The 18,023-nt window shown below is 37.4% G+C and overlaps 1 protein-coding gene across 1 annotated transcript; it reads right to left on the bottom strand.

Moving 5' to 3' along the window:
• Positions 1-427: 427 nt before the first annotated feature.
• On the bottom strand, positions 428-9,932 carry LOC111767213 (ovomucoid-like). The gene is made up of 6 exons (XM_023592424.3): positions 9,870-9,932; positions 8,993-9,096; positions 7,774-7,850; positions 6,115-6,152; positions 5,114-5,229; positions 428-4,220 (listed from the first exon to the last, which is right to left on the bottom strand). Exons 3-6 carry the CDS (start codon positions 7,838-7,840, stop codon positions 4,169-4,171), a joined length of 273 nt encoding a protein of 90 aa, XP_023448192.1. The 5' UTR covers positions 7,841-7,850; positions 8,993-9,096; positions 9,870-9,932; the 3' UTR covers positions 428-4,168.
• Between the last annotated feature and the right edge of the window lie 8,091 nt (positions 9,933-18,023).

Below are 18,023 nucleotides of genomic sequence, written 5' to 3'. Positions count from 1 at the left end.
ACAATATATTGTCTTTTACTATAATTTGTTAACCTCTTCCTCCTGCTCTGCCCTGGATGCTACACTTCGTTTTTCTGGTCTCCAGATATTCAAAATAATTGTTTCAGACAGTACCTGTCAGTTTAATAATTATTTTGATCAAGGATTGAGTCCTGGAGCTCTCTACTCTGCCATCATCCCATAGTACTCTCTAGTATTTTTTAGCAGAAATTTATGAGTTTCTACAATTTATATGGAAATACAACATACCAATAATAGCCAAAAAAGTTTTTGAATAAAAGTAAAGATAGTGTACTTCATTTCCCAATTGCAAGATTTTCTATAAAGTTAAAGTAATCAGGACTGATACTGGCTTAAGTGTTTACACATAGATAATTGAAACAAAATTGAGAATCCAGGAATAAATCTTTATATGATTAGTCAATTGTTTTTTGATGAAGATGCCAAGTCAATTTATTGGGGAAAGGTAACATATTTAATTAATTGTCTGACACAATAGGGTATTCACATGCAAAAAGAAAATAAAAGCAGTCAACAAAATAGGAATGGAAGGGAACTTCCACAACCTGATAAAGTGCATCTACAAAAATCCCATAGTTAAGATGTTGGTAAATTTTGAATTCTGACAAGATAAGAAAAACAAATGCCATTGCCATATCTGTTCAACACTGTGTATGAAATTCAAGCCTAGGAAACTAAGCAAGGAAAAGAAATAAATCACATTTAGATTGGGAAAGAATAAATAAATTGTTTCTATTCACTGATTACATGTATGAAACACAATAAATAATAAATATGTACACATACACACAAAAAAGTAAAGCTAATAAAAATTTCAGCAAAGTTGTAGGATAAAAGTTTAAAATAAAAATATCAGTTGTTTTTCTACATACCTGCAATGAATAATCAGAAAATAAATTTAAGAAAATAATTTCATTACCATAGTGTCACAGAGAATAAAATGTTTAGGAATAATTTTAAGTAAGGAAATATATGAATTGCACACTTAAATTGTAAAACATTGCTGGAAGAAATTTAGAACATTTAGTGGAAAGACATTAGTGTTCATGGATAGGAAGAATTAATATTGTTAAATGGTGAACCTCCAAAACTTGTTTTATAGATTCAGTGCAATCCCTATCAAAATTCCAAATGCCTTTTTTTTAAAGATTTATTTTTTATTTTTTATCCACACCCCCATGCGGCTTGCTTGCCATCTGCTCTCTGCATCCATTTGCTGTGCGTTCTTCTGTGTCTGCTTGTCTCCCTTTGTTGTGTCATCTTGCTGCACCAGCTCTCCATGGGCACAGGCCATCAGCTCTCTGTGGGTGCAGTACCCAGCTTGCCCTGGGATGCGGACCCACAGCTTCCCATATGGTAGACAGGAGCCCAGTGGATTGAGCCACATCTGCTTCTCCAAATGCCTTTTTGCAGAAACTGACAGGTTGATCATAAAATTCATATGGAAATATAAGGTGTACTGATGGGAGGTTGAAGTATTCACATTTTCAGATTTCACTGTTCACTACAAAGTTCCAGGAATAATATCAACATGGTATTGTCATAGATATGTAAATCAGTGGAATAGATATGAGAGTCAAAAATAAACAAATACTTCTCTGGACAATTGATTTTCAACAAGTGTGCCAATATAATTAATTGGGAAATTATAGTCTTTTCAATAAATGGTAATGGGACAATTTGAAAGTTACCTTTCCCCCAAAATGAATTTGGACCTTACTTCACACTATATACAAAAATTTAACACAAAATGAAACAAACACCTAAAGTAATAACTAAACAACTCTTAGAAGGAAACACAGGTGTAATCATTGTAACCTAGTATGTCTAATATGTAAGCACAAGCAAAGGAAAACAATAGATAAGATGGACTTCATAAAAAGAAAAACATTTGTGCTACAGGATATTATCAAAAAATGGAAAGACAACTAAAAAAACAGGAGAAAATATTTCCAATCATATATCTGAAAAGATCAAATTTCCAGAACACAGAAAGAGACTTAAAACTCAAAAAATAAAGAAAAACAACCTATCCAAAAAGAGGGAAAAGCATTTGAATAAACATTCCTCCAAAGATTTACAAATACCCAACAAGCACATGAAAAGGCACTAAATATAATTAGTCATAAAGGAAATGCAAATCCAAACCATAATAAGATACCACTTTATACCCTTAGGAATGGCCTAATAAAACCTTTTTTTTAATTCAAATTTTACTGAGCATTTGGAGAATTTGGACCCTTACACATTGCTAATGGGAATGTAAAATGGTGCAGCCACTGTGGAAAATAGTTTGGGATTTCCCTCAAAAATTTACCATAGGACCCAGCAGTCCAACTCCTAGGTATAAACCCAAGAGATTTGAAATAGTATGCTCACAGAAAAAAACATGTACAAGAATGCTCATGGCAACATGAGTAAAAAGCCAGGAAGTGAAGAAAACTCAAATTTCTATCAACTAATGAATGGATAAACTGTTGGAGAAAAGGGGGTGCTCAGTGGGACATGGAGACTGATTGTAGGCAGAAAGTTTACTGGGAAGCTCTCTCAGTGGAGGGTGTCTGAAGAATAGATTTCAGCCTCCCTGCTGGCATGGTGGGGGTCTGAAGAGAGACTTCAGCCTGCTTCTGGAAAGGGGGGATTTGAATTTATAAAGTACATTCTTAGAGGGGGGAAATGATAGTCAGTGGGAGGGGGTTGAGGGTCCGAGTGAGGTACAGCAGCCAACAGGAAACCCTAGAGGTGAAAATTTTCCCTTGTGTGGCTGGAGGGAGTTATGTTTTCTTGGAATGCTGGAGGAGTAGGTGTTGCTTTGATCTGCAGGGAGAGAAGGCCTTTATCTCACTTTACTCCAGTTTCCACATGGTTTATTTGTTCAACCTTTGGAGAAGTACTGTGCTTTTAAACACATAGGCTATGGGTGTAGGGGAGGGGAGGTGCTTGTCTTTCCTAAATGAATGTCAGGGAGAAATGAGTCACAGCTTATTAATTATTGCAAACCTAGTGATAGGGAACCTCTAACATAAACAAAATGTGATTTATCCATATATTGGAATATTGCTCTACATTAATGACAAGGAAAAACTGACACATGCTATATTTAGATGACCCTCAAAAACATTATGCTAAAAAAGGTAAGACATACATAAAAAGCTACATGTTTTATGTTTTTATTCAGAAGAAACGTCCAGAATGGAAAATTGAAGACTGAGAAGAACCTTAGTGGTTATTAAGAGATAAACAATGGGAAATTGGGAGGTATAGTTCTGTGAAGATGGTTCTGGATACATTCTGGAATAAGAGGAAGGTGATGGTTGCATAGCCTTATGAATAATAAAAACCACTGAATTATACACTTTAAATGGCTAAAATGGTGAATTTTATATCTTGCATATTATAACAATATAAAAATTAGCAAATGCCTGGTTTTAAATATGTTAATTTTTCTGAGTCTCACTTTTTATTGCTAAAAAGAATGCCAACATCTATCTAAAAAAGATTTTTATAAGAATAAAGTAAGGATGATATGTGGGATGCGGGTAGTTACCTATTTTAGTTTCCTCAATGCTAATGTAAATACCATGCCATGAGTTGTCTTAAACTGCAATTTATTGACTCACAGTTTTGAGGCTAGGAGAAGCTTTAATCAAGACATCACAAAGGCCATATTTCCTTTCCAAGGACTGACATACTTTGATTCACTGTTGGTGATTCTTGGTTCTGGGTTCCCTGTTACATAGCAATGTACATGGTTTCCTTTGAAAATATTTTAAAAATTTTGGCTAATCAATATATTCAGTTGACCCACTGGTCAACTAAAGAAAGAAAGTCCACTTTAATAATGATAAAGTGAATATTTTATTGAGTACAATATTTATTTCAATTGCTTTAGGATTTATGCTACAAGACATACAATTAAGGTATTAAGCTTTCAAACTCTTATACAATAATTGAATGTAGAGAATCAAAATCTGAAAGTCAAATAATCTTAGAAATTTGAACATCCCATCCTATGTCCAATCTAGTGTCCCATAGAAGGATACAAATAGCAATTTACTAAATTGGGTATTGATTGAGAAGACTAATTGTCTATAGTATCCACCACAACATTGGATCATAATAAAAGCCATATGGGTGTGTAACTCCATCAAAATTCACACTTGCCATAATAATCTAAGTAAAGATTGCCACCATTTTCTCTGTAAAGAAAGAGGGAGAAAGAAAGAAAAATATTTTAAAAACACACTAAATTCCCTAGATAGTGCACAAAATACCTCTAAGTGAGGAGGCTCTGACTGAGGACATGATAGAGAATTTGGGTTCCACTTCTGCAAGCAGGTTCCTACTTGCTAAGTCCTGATCAGTTTTCTGACAAGACATAGGAAAGGAGAGCCTTAGGGATTATGGTTTTCTAGAAACAGAAGCCAATTTGGATATTAAAAGTGCCAAGATATTTTGAGAGGAAACACCTATTGAAAGAAAATTGGGAGGAAAACAGGAAGGCTGGCAGAATATTAGGACCACAAGTGCTTTAGAATGAGGATTCAAGAAAGGAGATTAGGTGGAAGAGCCCTCGATTACTGTGGAATCTAAGGAAGAGTTGGAAAGTTGTCAGAGAATTCAAAATACTAAAGTGGCTTGGTCCATTATGATCAATTTCAGAGACCAGAGTCACTTGAGTTCATCAATCAACTATGTTCCCTGAAACTGGAGGTCTACAAGGCTCGTTCTCATAGTATCACAGATCTACAGATCAGCATCAGGGCTTTAGAACCACATTATGTTGGTATCTTGCTGCCATTAGTAGTTGCTGATCAATTAAAGTGAGTTACAGTTATTCGTTTATGTTTTTGAAGAATATGCAGCATAGTTATACTGAGAACTGAAATACAAAAGTACTTCAGATATGGGAACTTTAAGGAAAGGTCCCACTGTGTACTCTGGATCTTTTACAGAGATACTAGATTTAATTTCTGAGTATGCTGTGCCAAGGTTATCAGCAACGTGGATTTTCCCCATTATTTTATGACGGTTTCTTCATTAACTCTCAAAAAAATATTTGGCAGAGTAAATAATTACTATATGTTCTTACATCACTTTCTGGCAGAACGCACATGGATTGTCGTAAGTTTTACCATCACTTGCACATATTTGATCCTTTATGTTCTTGCAATCATATCGAAACTTCTTATGCTTATTACAATTTGGCTGTTAAACAAAGACATGTCAAAATTGAATAAATATATTTGAAACATATACTTAAAAATGAAAACTGATGTATTCACAGACAATTTAAAATAAAATACCATCTGTGTTTAATGAGCATGCTATTTTTTAAAATGCCATACAACTAGCTAAATGTGTTTCATTATTTACCCCCAGCTTCCCACTTCTCCTCAAATACAGATTACAAATCCTTTGTTCCATCACACCAGAAATCATGAAACTCTGTTTATTTCTTAATATTTTCACTACAGATGCATGCATTCCTTTTCCCTACAGACGCATGTACTCATTTATGTGTTTGTACAAATATGTATTTAGATATTGATATAAATGTAATTTGTTTAGTGTTGCCAGTTTGGGTAATTTACTTAAACAATTCTATATGCATTCTTCCATGACCTACTTTTTAAATGTCTTTGTTACCTTTAATTATTCTGACATGTTAAGCTGTTATTAATTTTTCACCTCTATGCATTTTCTTTTTATATGAATGAAAATTTTTATCTTATCCAGGCTTAAGTAGATAGTTAGCTTGGTGTTTTAACTTCTTGTTTGTAGACTGGGCAATTTCATTCTAACCACACTTAAACTAATCTCAGATGATTGTGTGCAACCATTAGTAGAACTAGTGGGTATTGGAATATGCACATTTTCATCTTTTCTATCTGATACTAAATGGTTTTGTATTATAGACAAGATTCTATTTTCTTAGAAACTTACTGCAATAATAATGTTGGTATGTTTTTGTTTTTTAAAGGATCATTGTGTTTTATATTTTGTTTGCTGGATTTTGCTGTTTAAAATTTACACTATAGAAAAATTAAAACTTTACCTTTTCAATTTTTAAATGAATCAGTCTTAACTTACCGGATTCATGTAGTCTCGGAAAGGAAAAATGGAAGCTTCTGTAACAATACAAAGATGAAATTTTAAAATGAAGAAGAAGAAAAGAAGAAAAGAAGAAAGAGGAGGAGGAGGATGGAGAAGGAGGAGAAGGGGAAGAAGGGGGAAAAGGGGGAGAAGGGGGAGAAGAAGGACTTAGTATTTGGTAGGAAGTGCTGGCATCTTTTTATGCAGAAATTGCCTACCAAAGTTCCTATAAGTAGGGAGACTTTGTGTCAGTTGCAAAGTCATAAATTCACAAGTTATTCTTAATCTGTAAGAAGTAATTAATCACATTTTTTTCTGCTAAATATAATTTCACGTATTACTTTAAAATAAACCCCAACACCCTCCTGAAGATACCATTGTGAAGCAGGCTAGTAAGATAGGGAATCAATAGATTGATCTGGAGCCTGGCAAGAAGTCCACATGGACATCACTAACCCCAAGATATCTACTGGAAGACTCCCCCCAAGATTCTGCTTCTCAGAAGAAGGCTTCCTTCAGAAGCCAGGAGAAGCCCAGATATTCCCTAAGGACTTTATCATTGGTCCCTCCTGGAAGACTGATGGGGAAAATAAGCAACCAAAGTAGTGAACAGCTGGAACTCCTCCCCTGCCATTACAAAGGGGTGGGTTAATTAGCAGTTTAAAAAGCTGTGTCGGGCCTGAGTTTGCTCTCCTATGCTCTCTCTTGCCTCTGGACCCAGACTCCAGCTGCCTTCTCCGCAGCTTGAATCACCACCCAAGTAACACCTGGGCATTTATAACCTATAATGGGAAATTGTACCCTCTTTATCACTTTTCAATGATCACTTTTCAGCCTTCTTTATCACTTTTCAGGCCCTTCTTCTCTACCTGAGACCCCTGCCCTGTTATTTTCTCCCATTTCTCTTCCCTCCCTGCTTGAATAAATTATTGGCCTAACTCACCTGGCATGTTCTTCAAATTCATTTCTGCAGCATAGCTAAGAACCTAAACAAAATCCGGTAACAACTGTATGTGTTTATTTTTATTTTCACAGAAGAGACTCTTAGTTAGAAAATGCAATTCCTTGCAGGGAGTCACTTCAAGAAGAAGAAATCAATCAGGACCTAATTCATCAGTATTCATCTCTAATTGCAGGTGTTTATTCAAGTCTTCAGTTACATTATTCTGAAATTCATGGACCACTTGATCATTAAGGAAGATAAATTTCAGCAATATTAATGATTTCCCTCATCACCAAAATACTTAACTTTACAAGATTAGAACAGGAAAACAACAATTCAAATTGTCAAGAAATACAAGAACTAGAAGAGATCATTCCTCCCCATATTTTCCATCTAACAACAACAGTGGTATATGAGCCATAAAAAGGAAAAAAAGATTTGAGGTAATGTTACTTTTAGATTAACAAGAAAATAATGTCAACTGCCCATTCTAACCTCCCCCCCATCTCCAATTCTCCAGTGTGAGATATGAAAAAAAGCAATTCACTTGTGATATTTTAAAAAGAAATGAGTAACATGCCCTGTTTTCTTTTACCAGTTTAAAGATTACAGACCCATTACAACAGTCCCTCCATTCCTAAATTACAGCAATTGTTTTCTTCATTTTCTAAGATATGTAAGGAGTTTCTCTCACGAATGCAAAATTTACTCACCAGAATAAAGAGGAAATACAAGCACAATGATGAAAATAGCACTGATCCATGATGAGAAGGAAGGCATTTTGTCAAGTCTGTGGAAGGAATCCTTCAGAATGTTTACAACATGTGACACAGGAACAAGTTTAAATTTTCCATTGGACAAACAAAATTCAGGCTCCAATTTTAGGAAGATTCTTACTGGTAGAGGAACTGTTCCAATCCCCTAGATTTCTAATTAATGGTGACTCTTCCCTCTTTCCTTCACCCAACCCTCATATTCAGCAAGACGTATCATGTGAAATTAAAACCTCCTAGTGATATGAGAGAAAACCCTAAAAAAGTCCTGTTTGCACACTTAGGAAGCTGCTCACACTGCCAATTCTTTGGGATCAGTCTACAAGGAACCTGGCTGCATTCATGTAAATATGTACTTTTGAGTCTTATTTTTATCTTAGAAAACAGAATTACATATTTCAGGAAGGACCGAGCTGGAGCAATCTTCACAGTAGAGCTACAGTACAGAGCTATCTTTATTGATAGAGTTAAATTAATGGAGGTTCATTATACAATTACTTTCTCTTTTTTTTAACAATGAATTTTTTTTCATTGCAATTTTTAAAAAGTAAAGTTCATAGATCACAAAGAATGTTACATTAAAAACCATAAAAAAACAAAAAACATAAGAGGTTCCCACACAACCTACTCTCCACCCCCCACCACATCATTTTTGTAAATTGTATTTTTTTGAAGATATGTCCCATGATGATGGAGGAGATTGTTGTTATGGGAGGAGTGGGGTGAAGGGGGTGGGGGGTATATAGGGACCTCATTTTTTTAAATGTAACACTAAAAAAAATAAAGACAAAAAATATGTATATATAAAAGAAGTTCCTGTATACCCCTCACCCAATGCCCCCCACCCCACTCCTCCCACACCTACAACCTCCCTCATCATTGTGGCACACTCATCACACTCGGTGAACACATTTTGGGGCACTGCTGCACTACATAGATAATAGTTTGCACTGTAGTTTGCATTCTCCCCCGGTACATTCAGTGGGTTATGGCAGGATATATAAAGTCCAGCATCTGACCCTGCAATACCATTTAGGACAACTCAAAATCCAAAAAGTGCCCCCACATCACATCTTTTCTACCCTCTCCATTGAGGTGAAGAAAGTGGCCACAGTAGTTGCTGAGGGCAGGGAGAGGGTAGATTCCATTCTTCACTTACCAAACAGAGAAGATAATGGCGAGTCAGGTCAATAGCTCAGAAGACCTTGAGTACCTTTCCTCCTCACCCACCTTTACCCAGCTGAAGAATATCTTTTAGTTGCTCTATGGCAAAAAAGAAAAGGAGCTTGATGAGATAAAACAGATGGGCCAGTGCAGATAAGATAAAGAGGTATTCTGTATTCTGTCTTGAGGTTGTAAATTAGTTACTGAGATGAGAGTTACAAAAAATTCTCCATAAATATCCTGGACCGGGAGGTTTGGGGACAGTTTAATCCAAAGAAGACAAAAATATGTGAGGTAGAAGATAGTAAGAGCTTCTTAATAAGAGTTTCTTAGAGACTATAATGAAAGATTTCTAAGCAAGTAAGTTGGAAAGGGACAAAAGAAACAAGCAAGATAAAAGGAGAAAGAATTTGGGAATGGCATACATCACTGGTGAGAAATAAGTGGTGCAGCCATTATGGAAACCACTTGGCATTTAAGAGCTTTGATGAGTTCCCATCAAAGCCAGCAATTGAGTTCCTAGATATTTACCCAAGAGAATAGCCATGAAACTGGCTGAATATATTTTTGTAATGTGGTACTGAAAAGCCGATTCAAAAAGTTGCTTTAATTTGAAATTTCAAACTGAAGTTTTAAAAATGAGGAATAGTTCCTATATAGATCACTCTTTTAGACTTGAAAGGTTTTGCTGAAAAGGAGAGCATACCTGATATCGTGTAATGGCCATATGGTATTATGGTATAATCATAATGGTATGATTTTGGTTGGCTGGATTATGGAGAGAAATAGAAAAGCACTGGACTTGGACCATAAATAGATACATTAGGTCAATGAAGGCAGTGTTGCCTGGCATTCCAGGATCATCCACCTACCTCTGCTGGGGAAGTCACAGAGACACTCAGCTGCGATCTACTAGTCCTCACCTACCTCCCTCCATTCTGCCTCTTACTGGTATGCGTACAGGTGTTTGGTATATTTCCTTTTATACTTGTTTGCATGCAGGTGTTCAATATGTTTCTATTTCACAAGAGACCGCAGGTAGGAGGGAGAGATGTTAAATCTTAACCAGCCCCAGCTACTTGCCAGCACTTGAGCAGTGCAGGTGTCTCCTGCTGTTGACATGAAACAAGGCAGGCAGAGCCACTGAAAATTTGGGCTCTCTGGGAGAAAAGCCACAATTACTCTCTCATCTCTGAAGCAATGTGAAGCATGCAGAGATGCCATCCACCAACTTTAACCCAAGCAGTTGGTCGCCTCAGGATCCCAACCAAGGTAGGCTCTTTTGCCCTTTTCTTTTGAGCCTTTGTTCTGTGCGAGTAATAAAGTAATCATTTGCTGGGATTCTCTGTTGTGCCTTAAGTTGTGTTCCATGACACACTATATAGCAACTTGCTCCACTCCATCTTGATTGAATAGTGAGAGAGAAATAAAATACCATAAATGTCTCCTGAACCACACAAATCTTACTGTATCTAAAACTGTATGTAAAACTGAATACAGTTTTACAATGCATTCAATTATAGACATATCCTAGGTTTTCACATTTAAATCCTTCTTACCTAACACTGTGATCAAGATTAACTTGATGCTGGTTAAAATACAAATTTTCAGATATCTCTTCTGATGACTCTGATTCTTTAGAACAGAGGTAGTCCAGGAATACATTCTTTTGTAAACACCTAAATAATATATTATTTGGTCACTTTTGAAAAGATTTTCTAATTTTGGTCATCAAAAATATGCCTTTGGTCATCAAAAATATGCCTGTGGTTTTCCCACTTCCCAACCAAATAAAAAGGGAACTTTAATAAAGTTAAAATTATTTAAATTTCCATTGAGGGAAATATTTATGATTTTTAATTGTATTAGTTTTATGTTATCACATATACAAAATATTGTATAGTTGAACAAAGATAATAAAAATCCGTAAATCACAGGAACTAAGATTTGGAAAGAACTTGGAGGTCCTATATACCACCGTATGTCCCATGGAAGGGTCACTTGCTCTTCTAAGTACTTAAGATGAATTGTTTGTAGAATTCACTGCAAAATGGATTCACTTAGATTCCAGATTAAGGAAGACTAATACCTTATTTCTTTTCCCAACCTTCAGATTCAAAAGATATAACATGTGGCCAGAGGCCTCCCAGAGAAAGCCTAGGACAAAGACCTGTTTGGACACATAAGTAGGAGCTGCTCTCTACTAACACTTTGGATCAGTTCACAAGGAAACTGCGTGCACAGAAAAACATGAACATTTGAATTTCAATTTTTCCTCAAAAAATAAATATATTTAATTCAGGAAGGACTGCTATAAGGAGTCCTTATGGCAAACCTACACACAAGTGCTACTCCCTAGATTCCCTAATACCTGAAACAGAGAAGATAGTACAGATTGAGATCAAAAGCACTGGAGACCTTGGCTGCCTTGTTCTCCTTTAGTACTTGTTCACCTTCACCCAGGTGAGAAGTCTCCTTTATTGATGTGTGAGTTAGGAGTTTGATGGGGTTAGGCAGATGACCCAGGGTAAAAAAAACACAAAGGTACTCTGAGTTCTGCCTAGAGGCTGTGAAGCTGGCCATGAGAGGTACCTCAGAAGGAGTTATCTATAGATCTCTCAGCAGAAGGTTTGGGGACAATTTGATCTGAGAAAGTCACTAGTATGGGGAAGCAAAAAGGTAATGAGTGGTTATAGATCCTAAGAAAGACAAGACAGGCAAACTTCCAAGCAAGTGTTTTGGAAAGGGCAAGAGAATCAAAGGAACAAAAAGAAAAATAAATTCTGGGAATAGTAGTTAGTTACACATGTGACTAGGCCCTTTGTATTTTACGACACTAAACACATATTAGACGCTATTACTAATTTAGTTTTTCATTAAATTTAAATTTTTGAGATAATTACAGATTTGCATACAGTTTAAGAAATAATACAAGGGAAGATGGTGGAGTACAAGGCTCCAAGAATCAGACCCTCCACCAGAACAACTATTGAACTGTCTGAAACTGTCTGAATCAACTATTTTGAAATTCCACAGAGTAGTAGAACACTGAACAGCATCCAGGAAAGAAAGAGAGGAAGAGACTGGTAAAGTGCGGTAAATACTCATGAATTTCACTCCTTGCAGTGGCTACCATCTCCCATCCCCCAGGTTCATGGCAGGCAGCAGTCAGTCCACAAACTCAGCTCCAGGGCAGCTTGTTAGTGCCAGGGTGGAATATAAAGACCTTGTTCCTCAGAAGGTGGAGGCATGAGGTCCAATTGTTGTTCACTGCCTTTAATCAGCTACTTCCATCACTGGAGACCTGGAGGGTGACCATTGTTCTAACATGTTTGGGAAAAAGTGACAGAAGAGTCTTAAAAACAGTTTCTTTCCTTAAAATTATGGAAAATTGCTAAGGCTACATTAAATGGGCAAGTGCCAAATCAAGAAAATGCAGCTTTCAAAAAGCCATAGGAGGGGAATGGATGTAGTTCAGAGGTTGATTGCTTACTTTCCATGTATGAGGTCCTGAGTTCAATCCCCCATACCTCAAAAAAAAAAAAAAAAAAACCATAGATGTACTCCTGGTACCCTTGTTGACCCCTCCTTCACTCCCTTCCCAGCAAATTGTGGAGATACCTGTGCTTGCACTGTGGTACCTTGGCCTTATTCCAGCTGGGAAAGACTGACCTAGGGAGCTCTTCTTGATTTTCTTTTTTTTTTTTTTTTTTAAAGATTTATTTATTATTATTATTTTTTTAATTCCCCTGCCCTAGGGAGCTCTTCTTGACTTTCTTTTTTTTTTTTTTAAAGATTTATTTATTATTATTATTTTTTTAATTCCCCTGCCCTCCCCCGGTTGTCTGTTTTCTGTGTCTTTTTGCTGCGTCTTGTTTCTTTGTCCGCTTGTGTTGTCGTCAGCGGCATGGGAAGTGTGGGTGGTGCCATTCCTGGGCAGGCTGCTCCCCCTTCGCGCTGGGCGGCTCTCCCCACGGGGCGCAGTCCTTGCGCGTGGGGCTCCCCTACGCGGGGGACACCCCTGCGTAGCACAGACACTCCCTGCGCGCATCAGCACTGCCCATGGGCCAGCTCCACACGGGTCAAGGAGGCCCGGGGCTCGAACCGCGGACCTCCCATGTGGTAGACGGATGCCCCAACCACTGGGCCAAAGTCCGTTTCCTTCTTCTTGACTTTCTGCCCACCCCCCAGTCTCCTGAATTTTCCTTCCAGGTGAAAGCAACTTGGAACATCTAAGGTAGTATTAAAAAAACAAGTCACACAATCTGAGACAAACGCTTACTTGCTTTAAGTTTAAAAACAGTGCACTTGGGAGACGGAAAACATCCATTTCATAGAGGGGAAAGGGAACATTCAAATTCCTGTAAACAGGGGAGCACCTAAAGTCACTAGTCAGCATAAGCCCAAAACAAGACAAGGGCATAGAAAAGACAGGGAGGAATATGTACTTTGCATTTACTTCAGGCTGAATTTCTTTATATGAGGGATGAAATACAAAAGATAGCACAGGTCAAAGCAAAGTTAATTTGCAAATATTATCAAAGATGTCTTTTGTATTGATTTGTTTGGTTGTGTTAGCTCTGGCACTCAAGGAAATCTCTGTCATAACATAAGCTGGATAAAAACATATGAAATAGACAATGCAGAGACTAAATTCCAGAGTTAACACTTTAAGATACTCTCTTGTACAGTGTATAGCAAAATATTACAGGACAAAAAGAAACAGTAAATGATGGCCTATCCAAAGGAGAAGGATAATATCCAGAAAATGTCAATGAAGAAAATCAGACTGCAGATATATCAGACAATGTCTTAAAAAATGATTCTCTGGGCTGGAGCCAAGATGGTGACAGAGTAAGGAGCTCCTGGAGTCAGCTTGTGAAACAGGGCAGTTGGTGGTCACCCAGAGCTACATAAAGCACCTGTTTGGAGGACCCAGGAGACCAGAGGATTATCCTGCAACATCCCTGAGAGTGTGAAAGGAGACTGCCCATCTGCACAGAGGAATTGTGAGTAGAGTCTTCCATACCAGAGGTCAGTGCCTGTGGCACTCAAGCTGCATTAGGAACAATTCCATGGTTGAAGTTGGAAGTTCCATTTCCTCCAATAAAAATGGAAGGAAGACATGGTGTGGCACTGACTTCAGCTACTTATTAGTGGATTTGGTGGGCTGAAGTAGAATCCTAGGAACAACTAAACTTTGAGCCTGTTCAGGGCAGAGAGAAGCCAGTGGCCACCATTTTGACTCCACTCTGAGCATGAGGGGAAGCGGTGCTGATTGAAAATCATAGTGCTTGTAAGGACTAGCTTCTTTCCACCCAGGCTGGATTGCAGGTCTAGCCTAAACCCCAGTCCCACCTCCAGCAGGGAGGAAGCTGGGGAGACCTGCACTGCCTCTCTGGGAAGCTGCAAACCATGCTGCAGAGGCTGGTGCCCATCCTACTTTAGGGGCATAAGCTGCCTCAGGAGCTATTCCATGGCTGGAGTTGAAAGTTCCTTTTCCCATAAATGGTGGAGGAAGAGATAGTTGTCCACTTACCACATGGGAGGTCTGTGGTTCAAATCCTGGGCCTCCTTGACCCGTGTGGAGCTGGCCCATGCACAGTGCTGATGTGTGCAAGGACTGCTGTGCCATGCAGGGGTGTCCCCCATGTAGGGGAGCCCCACGCACAAGGAGTGCACCCCATAAGAAGAGCCACCCAGCATGAAAGAAAGTGCAGCCTGCCCAAGAATGGCGCTGCACACATGGAGAGCTGACACAACAAGATGATGGAACAAAAAGAAACACAGATTCCCAGTGCCACTGATAAGGGTAGAAGCAGCCACAGAAGAACACACAGTGAATAGACACAGATAGCAGATGACTGGGGGGGGGGGGGGTGAAGGGAAGAGGAGAGAAATAAATAAAAAAAATAAATCATTTAAAAAAAGACATTGGATGAGCCCAGAGAAGAATTTTGAAAGCATACATAGAAAAATAGCAGATCTTATGGGAATGAAAGGTGTGATAAATAAAATAAAAAATAGTCTGGAGGCATATAATTGCAGATTTAAGGAAGCAGAAGAAAGGACTGGCAAGGTTGAAGACATGGACTCTGGAAGCAAACAAACAAAAGAACAGTTGGAGAAATGAATGGAAAAAAATTGAACAGGGTCTCAGGAAACTAAATGACATCAAGAGATATGCAAATGTGTCATGGATGTCCCAGAAGGAGAAGAGAAGGGAAAAGGGCAGAAGGAATATATGAAGAAATAATGATGGAAAATGCCCCAACCCTATTGAAGGACATAGATATCTGTGTCCAAGAAGCACAATATACTCTGATCTAAATGAATCCAGATATACCAGCTCTGAGACACATACTAATCAGAATGTCAAATGCTAGACATAGAGAATTCTGAGAGCAGCAAGAGAAAAACAATGCATAACATATAAGGGATACCCAATAAGATTAAGTGCCAATTTCTCATCAGAAACCATTGAGGCAAGAAGGCAGTGGTAAGATATATTTAAGATACTGCAGGAGAAAAACTGCCAGCCAAGAATTTTATACACAGCAAGACTATCTTTTTAAAATGAGGGTGAGATTAGAATACTCACAGATAAACAGAAACTGAGAGAGTTTATAACAATAGGACCAGCTTTGCAGGAAATACTAAAGGGAGTGTTACAACCTGAAAAGAGCAGAGAGAGAGACCGGGAAGAGAATCTAGAAATAACAACTGTATCAGTAACAGTAACTAAAACTGTCAAAAATAAAATAACAGATAAAACACAAAGATCAAAATGGATGAAATAAGAATTGCCTTTACAGTAATAACATTGAATGTTAATGGATTAAGCTCCCCAATCAAAAGACACAGACTGGCAAAATGGATAAGAAAATATAAGCCATCTATGTGTTGTCTGCAAGAGACTCACCTTAAACCAAAGGATACCAATAAATTGAAAGTGAAAGGTTGGAAAAAGATATTCCACACATGCAGTAACCAAAAAAAAAAAAAAGAAAGAAAAGAAAAGGGGGGTAGTGTACTAGTCAGGGTTCTATAGGGAAAGAGAATGAACAAGGGATATCTGTTGATAGTAAAAGATTTATCAGTGTCTCTCACACAGCCATGAGGATGCAAGAGTCCAGGTTCTGCAGGCAGACTGTAACCAGAAGCTCCAATGAAAGCCCAATGAATATTCTTGATGAGTTCTGGGACATGTGGCTGTCCAAAGATGAGCTGGGAAATTCTCTCTCAATGCTGGAATCACTTCCCCTTTTAAGGGATTCAACTGATTGAGTTAAGCATCACTCATTGCTGATGGCAATCTCCCTAACTGATGTAATTAATAACCAGCTATCTATGATTTACCACTGCAGTAAATTCAATGGTGACTAAAGTCCATAAATGCCTTTGTATTACAGTTAGCCCAGTGCTTGCTTGACCAAACAACTGGGCACAATTACCTGGCCGAGTTGACACAATAGCCTAACCATCACAGGTAACTATATTTATGTCAGACGATATAGATTTTAAAAGCAAAATTGTTATTAGAGACAAGGAAGGACATTATGTATTAATAAAAGGGATGATTCACCAGGAAGAAATAACAATCATAAATATATATGCATGTAACCAGGATGTCCCAAGATACATGAGGCAAACACTGGCAAACTGAAGGGAGAAATAGATATCTCTACAATAATAGTTGGAGATTTCAATACACTACTCTCAGCATTGGATAGAACATCTGGGCAGAAGATCAATAAAGAAACAGAGGTTGAATAATATGATAATTGGACTAAACCTAATAGACATATACAGAACATTACACCCCCAAACAGCAGGATATATGTTCTTTCCAAGTGCTCATGGGTCTTTCTCCAGTATAGAACATATGTTGGGTCACAAAGCAGCTCTCAATCAACAAAATCGAAATTATACAAAGCACTTTCTCTGATCATAATAGAATAAAGTTGGAAATCACCAAGTGGCAAATAAAGGGAAAATTCATATATATATGGAGATTAAACAACACACTCTTAAATAATCAGTGGGTCAAAGAAGAAATTTCAAGAGAAATCAATAAATATCTCAAGATGAATGACAATGAGAATACAACATATCAAAACCTATGGGATGCTGCAAAGGCAGTGTTGAGAGGAAAATTTACAGCCCTCAATGCTTACATTAAAAAGGAAGAAAGAGTTAAAGTCAATGACCTAACTACACAGCTGGAGGAACTAGAAGAAGAAGAGCAAGCTAATCCCAAAGCAAGAAGAAGGAATGAAATAACAAAGATCAGAGCAGAAAAATAAAATAAAATTAAGAACAACAACAACAAAAAAACCAATAGAGAAAATTAACAAAACCAAAAGTTGGTTCCTCTAGAAGATTAACAAAATCAACAAACCCTTAGCTAGACTAAGAAGAAAAGGAGATGCAAATAAATGAAATTAAAAAATGAAAAGAGGAACCATACTATTGATCCCACAGAAATAAGAGAGATCTTGAGGATACTATGAACAACTTTATGCTAAAAACTAGGCAATGTAGATGAAATGGAAAAATTCCTAGGAATGTACAAACAATCTACACTGACACTAGAAGAAATAGAAAACCTCAACAAACCAATCACAAGTAAAGAGATTGAAACAGTCATCAAACAGCTCCCCAGAATGAAAAGCCCAGGACCAGATGGTTTCACAGGTGAGTTCTACCAACTATTCAAAGAAGATTTAATACCAATCATACTCAAGCTCTTCCAAAAAACTGAACAAGAAGGAATGCTACCAAACTCATTCTATGGAGCCAATATCACACTAATACCAAAGCCAAATAAAGATATTACAAAAAGAAAATTTCAGACCCATTTCTCTAATGAATACAGATGCAAAAATCCTCAATAAAATACTTGCTAATCGAATCCAACAGCACATTAAAAGAATTATCCATCATGATCAAGTGGGTTTTATACCAGGCATATAAGGCTGGTTCAACACAAGAAAATCAATCAGCATAATACACCACATTAATAA

This window comes from Dasypus novemcinctus, chromosome 2 (assembly GCF_030445035.2).
Source record: "Dasypus novemcinctus isolate mDasNov1 chromosome 2, mDasNov1.1.hap2, whole genome shotgun sequence".
Lineage (NCBI taxonomy): Eukaryota > Metazoa > Chordata > Mammalia > Cingulata > Dasypodidae > Dasypus > Dasypus novemcinctus.
This window is presented reverse-complemented; position numbering and strand designations above follow the sequence as displayed.